The sequence below is a fragment of the Callithrix jacchus genome, chromosome 7 (genome assembly GCF_049354715.1).
Source record: "Callithrix jacchus isolate 240 chromosome 7, calJac240_pri, whole genome shotgun sequence".
In the NCBI taxonomy this organism is placed as follows: domain Eukaryota; kingdom Metazoa; phylum Chordata; class Mammalia; order Primates; family Cebidae; genus Callithrix; species Callithrix jacchus.
Genome location: NC_133508.1, coordinates 45,681,733 through 45,690,389, shown reverse-complemented (window position 1 = coordinate 45,690,389; position 8,657 = coordinate 45,681,733). Strand labels below are relative to the sequence as shown.

The following is an 8,657-nucleotide window of genomic DNA, read 5'->3' as shown; positions in this document are numbered from 1 at the left end:
GGCTAATTTTTGTATTTTTAGTAGAGAGGGGCTTCTCCATGTTGGTCAGGTTGGTTTTTAACTCCTGACCTCCTGATTTGCCCACCTCAGCCTCCCAAAGTGCTGGGATTACAGGCATGAGCCACTGTGCCTGGCCTACAGGCATTTTTTTCTAAACCAAAGTGGATTAAAATATCTGTTATCAGATGAGGTCTTTAAGTCAGGAACATATACTAAGATGTCACCACGTGCAGAACCGCAGTAACACAGAAAATGCGATGCCTGTGCAAGAAGGTGACATGAGCCCACGCACCTGCTCCGCCTTTGTCTCCTCCGCGCAGTGCCCACTGGACTCACTGGAGGAGGCCATGCTGACAAGCTGCTCCTGTGACCCGCTGCTTCCCAGGCTCCCATAGCCGCTGGACACACTCACGTGAACTGGCTAGAAGGACAAAGAGGAACAGTTTCAGAATTGCTGGGTGCCTAAATGCAGCCACCTCAGAGCTCATCTAGAATCATCTTAAAATTAAGATGACAATTTCTAAAATCTCAAATTAGGGTGTGCAGGTTGGTCCTGACACACGAAAGGGATGCCTCCGTCATTTCAGTAATTCTCAAGGGAACGGTCTTATGTTCTAGTCTAGGTAGGCAGGACAACCTAGGACCAGACAATGGAGTGGTAATGTTTGTTTCTAAAGTAGCTGTGTAAGCACAGAGCTATTGTCAAAAAAAACCCCATAATGTAATTAATTTTTAAAAACATGAAAATAAAGTCTAGTTCTTTGTGCCCAGTTTAGAACAGAGAGAGCAAACTATATATTATACTTTTTCCAAGAACATGGCAGGTGTTTCATGCACCCTAGAGATTTTATGGGCAACATTCTGAAAACCACTGAGGGCAGTTAGTTACTCTGTGTGAAGCCATTAGTTTTATTTACCACTTACTCATTGAATCTCTTGTAGAAAATACCTTTGGTATTTCTTTTCAACACATAAATTTTTCCACTTTTACCTTACAGTAGTTAAGAGAAACTGAGACCTATATCCCTCTCCTTCCATCTTTAAAATTGAAATTATTTAAAAAATACTGAAGCCAAAACCCAAAGGCTGAGCACACTAGTGCCTCTGGAATGTAAGAATTCTCTGTCACTTGGTTTGCTGTCTTAAAATGGGTTCTTACAAAAATATCCTGTGTAATGCAGGATAAGGAAAAAGAACAAAATGTAATTTAAAAATAAAAAGAGAAAGACAAAAATTTCTGGAATGCAGAGGGCAAAGATTTGTCTCCCTTTATAATTTATTTTTGTGAAGTGATTTTACTGAGCATTAAAACAAAACACAATTCAGAGAATTTTGCATTCTTAAAAATTTCACCTTACCTGTAAGAGAAGTTTGTAAATTTGTTCTTGTAATTCTGTTATGTCTTTGTCATTATTGTTCATCTTTTTTATTTTGGTAGCAAAAACATCCTCATTTAGTGGGCTCCTAGAAAATGTCCAGTGAGAGATTGAGCCAAACAATTTTTTGAAAGTAATTTTTAATAGGCTATTCCAAGAATAGACCTATGCTTTTACAAAACAATTCTTTGACTCCAAAGAGAAAATAGGAGGCTAGAATTCTACTCATGGAGGTTCAGAAAATACTAAGAAACAAATGAGACATTAACAGGCCAGTGAAGTTTCTCTAAAGCAGTCATCTTTCTATAATGGTTTCAGTGCTATATGTGTACAAATCTAAACTTAGTGACAAGTAACCTCCTTTGCTACTAAAATATCTTCAGCAAATAACTGGTTTCAAAAATTGACAGTAACTGAGTTAATTTACTGTAAGAATTTTAAAGACCCCAGTTTGCCAAATGGCATTTACCGTTTAATGCACCTAACACTTTTGCTATCTAATTAAGACGGTTCTGCAACCCACCCCAGTGGTGAAAATGCAGCTGTTACAATTTCCGTCTTATTTCTACTCAAATTCTAGAGCATCTTCAATATGTGACCTGAATACAGTGAATGGCACACATGTCAACAGAGAGGATCACAAAGAAGGGAAGAAACTGACGTTTACTTGGAACCTTCTATGTGACAGGCACTGTACTAGTTTTTTTTTTTTTGAGATGGAGTCCCACTCCATTGCCCAGGCTGGAGTGTAATAGCTGGAATGCAATGGTGCAATCTTGGCTCACCACAACCTCTGCCTCCTGGGTTCAAGCGATTCTCCTGCCTCAGCCTCCCGTAGCTGGGATTACAGGGACACGCCACCATGCCTGGCTAATTTTTTGTGTTTTTAGTAGAGACAGAATTTCACCATGTTGGCCAGGCTGGTCTCAAACTCCTGACCTTGTGATCTACCTGCCTTGGCCTCTCAAAGTTCTTTGATTACAGGTGTGAGCCACCACGCCTGGCCCTTTTCTGTTTGTTTTTGAGATGGAGTCTCATTTTGTTACCCAGGCTGGAGTGCAGTGGCATAATCTTGGCTCACTGCAACCTCTGCCTCCCAGATTCAAGTGATCTTCCTGCCTCAGCCTCCTGAGTAGCTGGGCTTATTGGCGCATACCACCACACCCAGCGAAGGTTTGTATTTTTAGTAGAGATGGGGTTTCGCCATGTTGGTCAGGTTGGTCTCGAACTCCTGACCTCAAGTGATCCACTCGCCTTGGCCTCTCAAAGGGCTAAGATTACAGGAGTGCACCACTGCAGCCGGCCTATACTAGTTTTTATAACATACAAGAATACCTAACATTTTGAAAACCCTCATTATTCCAAGTGCTTTACAAGTATTTTCTCCTTTACCTGATTAGAGACCTTTTCCAGGTGGCCTAACAGGTAAGGGGGAGGCAGGTGTTCACGAAGGGACCAGAGTCTAAGCTAGAGTCCACACTGTGTGCCACCACACTGTACTGCCATGTACATGTGCCATGTACATACCACCATTCAGTATGCCATGAGGCATACTGAATCAGCTGCATCAGCTCACAGAGTCCTCACAACAACGCCCAGAAATTAGGAATTATCCCTGATATGCAAAGTCAGGGGATGAGTCAGACTGTCTCATCCCGAGGAACTGGCCCAAGTTCACATAACTGAGAAGCAGCAGTTAGTTAGGATTTGAGTCCGCCTAGGTCTGACCCCAAACCTGTGCTGTCCTTTTTCCACTATGCCAGCCTGCCGTGTCTCACAAGTAACTGATATATGCAGCTCAGTAACCTAAAAACTGAGTTTCCCAAAGGCATAAATTATTATCAGGAAAATCATAGGATGCTGACAGTGTCATAAAAGCAGGAATAATATCTCCATGTATAGGGAATATTCACTTACCCTGCACATGCCCCCATCACAGTGGAACAGCTGCACCAATCACCTTTCTTTCCCTTCGCATCTAGACTATATCTAGATCAATATTTATCTGCATGGTGTCAGGTATACCATAAGTCTGTGGCAAGCAGTACCTGAATATACAACTTGATTTCACAACCTGACACACTATACGTTTTATGTAACCATCTCTCCCTATATCCCACTGCGGCGTAAGCTCCACAAGGTGAAGTACTTTGTTACTTTTTTCCACTCCTGGATCTTCAGTGCCTGGAATGGTGTCTGGTCCATAGCAGGCACCCACTACATATTTGTTAAAGAAACAAATACATGATTGACTGATCTGGGAATAAAAGTACAGCTGGTTCCTGATATAAACACATCCTGTACATTTATTGTGAGCTTGAAAACCTTTCAGAGGTATTTGGAATTTGTTTTTTGAGTAAAATGGAAATAGACCAGATTGCTTTATACTATGAGATTTAGATATTCCTAGTTGTGAAAATTTCTGCAAAACTCTGTGTGTGTGTGTGCGCGCGCGCACGCACGCGCAAATTTTTTTTTTTTTTTTTTTAAAGAGACAAGGTCTTGTTCTTTTGCCCAGCTTGGAGTGCAGTAGGGCAATTGTGGCTCACTACGTCCTTGAACTCCTGGACTCAAGTAACCCTCTTGCCTCAGCCTCCTAGGTAGCTGGGACTATAGTTACATACCCCCATGCCCAGCTAATTTTTGTTTTTAAATTTTTTATAGAGATGGGATCTATGTTGCCCAGGCAAGTCTTGAACTCCTGGCCTCAAGTAATCCTCCTGCGTCATCCTCTCAAAGTGCTGGGATTATAAGCATGAGGCAGTAAAGTGTATTTTAAATCAGTAATTATCTAATGTGAAAATGATTAATCTGCAGGCAATAAGGAGATAGCCTTCATCAAATAGCAACAAAAATGCCATGAAATATTACATTGCTGTGTATGTAAAGTGAAACAGGAGTAAGAAAGAAAACCTGGCTGCAGTCTCCACTTCCAACTCTTCCCCAGGTGATCCCTGGGAAGGTTACTCTATTTCACTGAGTATGGATTTTACCTGTAAAATGAGAGGTGAGGACACCTAACCAGCCTGCCTGCAGCACTGCTGGCAAGGACTGAGAGAGACATGGGGAGGGTCCCTTGCTCAACAGTCTCGCAGCCCCCTTCCCATTTCAGTTGTCACACTTAACAAACTCTAGTTATATACAACAGTGCCATTTTTATTTACTGTCTCTCCCATGACAGTGTGGATTCCCTGATGGTCAAGAGAACATTCTGATTACCATCACATTCCCAAGGCCTAGCACCCTGTCTTACACGGAGCCTTATACTTTATAAATATGTGATTATTATTTTACAGCAAGATTAATAGCTACTAGACCTTAAATCCTTTTCTCACATAATCTTTGTTGTTAAGATGTAAACACCAGTGTGATTTTTAAAAATAATGAAAACATTCTGAATATTCATTATATGTTGGGTAATTTCACATATATTTAATCAAACCACTGAAAAGACAGCTTCAGAAATCTAGGATATGTCTCTAACCCTGACTGGGGTACACAGAACATCACCGAGCCCCAGATGGAAGCCTCATGAGGGCATCTTACTAGCTGTGGTTTCCTACATTCAGGCCAAGCAACCATCAGATTTCATGTTCATTTCCCAATAGGTTATGGTACTTGGGAGGTATGGGGTGGGGAGAGGGGAGGAAGTCCTTTCTGAGCAATACAAATGGTAATTACTTGGCAACTGTTATTTCTCAATTATAAAATTCGTGTTCTAGTACAAATCAGTCTCATGAGTTAGGGTGGCCAGGAGCCCATGTCTTCCATTAAGTTCTAGATGTGCTCTGCGGAGAGGCCAAACCCTGGAGCAGAAAGAGGTAAGAGCAGCCTTGAGACCTCTTCTCACCATGGCTCTGCATCATCTCTAATGTAATATTAACAGGTGATCAAATATGTCTCACTGGTAGATCTACTGTTCTCAGTTTCTTCCTCACGTAGACAATGCTGTATAGCAAGATACCAAAAAACCAAACTTCTCCATCTCAGCATGATTCTGGAGTCAAGTAAAATTTCCATGCTTAAAAAGAAGACATCGAAGGGAAACCTAGGGCCAGGTCAAAAGGCCTAGAATTCAATTAAAAATGGACCAAAGGGTTGGGCGTGATGGTTCATGCCTGTAAGCCCAGCAGTTTGGGAGGCCAAGGTGGGCAGATCATTTGAGGTCAGGAGTTTCAGACTAGCCTGGCCAATGTGATGAAACCCTGTCTCTATTAAAAATACAAAAAAAATGAGCCAGGGGTGGTGGTGTGCACCTGTAATCCCAGCTACTGGAGAGGCTGAGGAAGCCGCAATTGTGCCATGTACTCCAGCCTGGGTGACAGAGTGAGACCCTGTCTCAAAAAAAAGACCAAAAACTCAAGGGCCTGGGAGTACCGTAGGCACAAGAAGTAGAGGGCCGGGCTGGTCTAGTTCCATTCCACGTGATGCTGTTACGTGACACTGACAGGAAACAGCAAGCAAACAAGCTGGTGTCAACTATGCTGGCAGGAAAAGAAATATTAAAAAATGGACACAGGCTGGGTGTGGTGGCTTACAGCTTCAAAATCCCAGCACTCTGGGAGGCTGAGGCAGGAGGATGCTTGAGCCCAGGAGTTTGAGACCTACCTGGGCAACATGGCGAAACCCCAGCTCTACAAAAAATACAAGAATTAGCTGAATGTGTTGGCAGGTACCTGTGGGCCCAGCTACTCAGGAGGCTGAAGTGGGAGGATCACCTGAGCCCAGGGAGGTCCAGGCTGCAGTGAGCTGTGAATGCACCACTACACTTCAGCCTGAGCAACAGAGGGAGAACCTGTCTCAAAAAAAAAAACCAAATAAACAAAAATAGACATAAATAAGTGGAATTTGATGGCAGAAGGCTGATATAAAAAGTTTTTACATGCTCACTAAAGAGATCTTCAACATAGAGAGAGAGAAAAAAAAGAAAAAACCCTATAAGTCCTAGTACCTACACTTAACCAAAATTCCTATTTTATTTCCTTTCAATTCTCTTTTCTTTATTCCATAGTGTGTTTATGTTTTAAACATAATTATAATTCTAAGTATAATTTTGTAGGCTAATTTTTACATTTAATGTGCCAAATATTTTTCCATGTTATGTGATCTCTGCAAAAATTTTCATTGACCAATATAGTAATACATCAAGCAAATATTCCAGAGTTCACTTAAAAATGGACATTTAAGCTACTTTAAGGGTGACATTATGTCTTACTTTAAGGCTCATGGTACATACTGTCAAACTATCTTCCAAATGCACCAAACATCTGTGCTTTATTTAGTTCATGTGTCAACTAACTGAGTCAGAAGGCAGTCAATAAGCTATGGAGTATTATTTGATACAAGGTATGTTTTAGAAAATATGAAAACTGACTAGCTTACGTTCGAACTTTATGCCGACCAATGATGAAAGAAACCTTCCTGGTCCAGGGATTCACGAAGCTGGACCAACTGGAATCCAGAATGATGTAGTCTCCATTTTGAGTACAGAATCGAATGGGAGAATGTTCAAAGGGAGGATGCCCTGCATACTTCAAGACTATATAAAATAAAAAGATGAAAATGGGATTTATTTAATGCAGATACTAACTACAAATGTCCTTTTTTAGCCACTTATTTGTAAATGTTTTAGTGTTGTTTTTTTTTGAGACACAGCCTTGCTCTGTTGTCCAGGCTGGAGTGCAGTGATGTGATCTTGGCTCACTGCAACCTCCACCTCCCAGGTTCAAGCAATTCTCATGCCTCAGCCTCCTGAGTAGCTGGGATTACAGGCATGTGCCACCATGCCCAGCTAATTTTTGTATTTTCAGTAGAGATGGATTTCACCATGTTGGCCAGGCTGGTCTCGAACTCCTGACCTCAGGCGATCCACCCACCTTGGCCTCCCAAAGTGTTGGGATTACAGGTATGAGCCACTGTGCCTGGCCTGTTTTAGTATGTTTAAATAGAAAACAATTGCTTTAGCAGTTTCAATCTACTGTCTATCTGGTTAAAGATACCTCATTGCACTCTAATGAGATGAAAAGAAAAATCAGAACAAATCAATTATAGAAAAACATTTCTTCCAATAAAGAAGTAGGTCCTTACCTTTTTGGTGTATGGCAACCATCAGAGAACGATCTTCAGGGTGCAGGTAGGTTAAGATTGATGTTCCAATCAGGTCCTGAGGTAGGTAACCCAGCAAAGGCACTGCTCTGGGATACAGATACACAACACCGGTAGCATGTTACACTCATCAGTTGATTCCTATAATTTATATACTTTTAAAAATACTTCTTAATTTCATTGTAAATTTGAAACAATTTTATGCAAAGCTGTTTATCTTAGCATTTATAAAAACAAAAAAGAACCCAAATGTCGATCCTGGGGGAAATGGTTGTGTAATCTAACACGTTGGTTATCTGACACGTTGCATCAGAACCATCTAGGGAACTTGCTAAAATACAGATCATATATTTAATCAAAGAACTGAAATAGAGCCTCAAAATCTAGGATGTATCTCTAACCCTGACTGGGGTGGGGAACACAGACCATCACTGAGCCCCAGATGGAAGCCTCATGAGGGCATCTTACTGGCTGCGGTTTCCTATGTTCATACCAAGCAATCATTGGATTTCATGTTCATTTCCCAATAGGTTTCCGTACTTGGGAGGTAGGAGGTGGGAAGAAGGAATGAAGTCCTTTCTGAGCCATATAAATGATAATTATTTGGCAGCTGTTATTTCTTAATTATCAACTTTGTGTTCTAGCACAAATCAGTCTCATGAGTTAGGGCAGCCAGGAGCCCATGTCTTCCATTAAGTTCTAGACGTGCTCTGCAGAGAGGTCAAATCATAGGCTCACTGTAAGCTTACTAAATCAGAATCTCTGGAAGTAAGACCAAGCATCTGTATTTTTAGCAAGTTCCTTAGAGGACTCCGATGCCCTCCATTATGTTTATGTTGCCATTTAAAAAGTCTACAAAAAGCATATCGTAACATAGAAAGATGCTGATGATGTTAAATGAATAAAGCAGGTTGCTAATTCATACAGCATAATTAAAATTACATAAAAACAATGTCATCCAAAAGATGACATCAGATAGACAAACAGCTAGTATACAGATATAGTTTCAGGATAAAGGCTCATTGGAAACTTAGAATGGTAAGACTAAGGATGCCTCAGAAAAAAACTGGATTCTGTAAGTATTTTCCATGTGTAGAAACCCACAAACATTTTCTTTTTATTTGTTGTTTTGAGACAGAGTCTTACTCTGTTGCCAGGCTGGAGTGCAGTGGCATG

The 8,657-nt window shown here is 41.0% G+C and overlaps 1 protein-coding gene across 43 annotated transcripts in view; it reads right to left on the bottom strand.

Moving 5' to 3' along the window:
- The window catches only part of PER3 (period circadian regulator 3), a 94,774-nt gene that overhangs the window by 69,279 nt on the left and 16,838 nt on the right, over positions 1–8,657 (bottom strand). For all 43 annotated transcript variants that reach the window (XR_004727381.3, XR_013519763.1, XR_013519764.1 and 40 more), the window contains 4 exons: positions 7,464–7,570; positions 6,759–6,915; positions 1,359–1,464; positions 293–421 (listed from right to left, as the gene is read on the bottom strand). Coding sequence is in view for 34 of the 43 variants with exons in the window: in XM_054236891.2 (XP_054092866.2) it covers positions 293–421; positions 1,359–1,464; positions 6,759–6,915; positions 7,464–7,570 (499 nt within the window). In the remaining 9 variants the exon portion in view is untranslated. The remainder of the gene's footprint in view (positions 1–292; positions 422–1,358; positions 1,465–6,758; positions 6,916–7,463; positions 7,571–8,657) is intronic.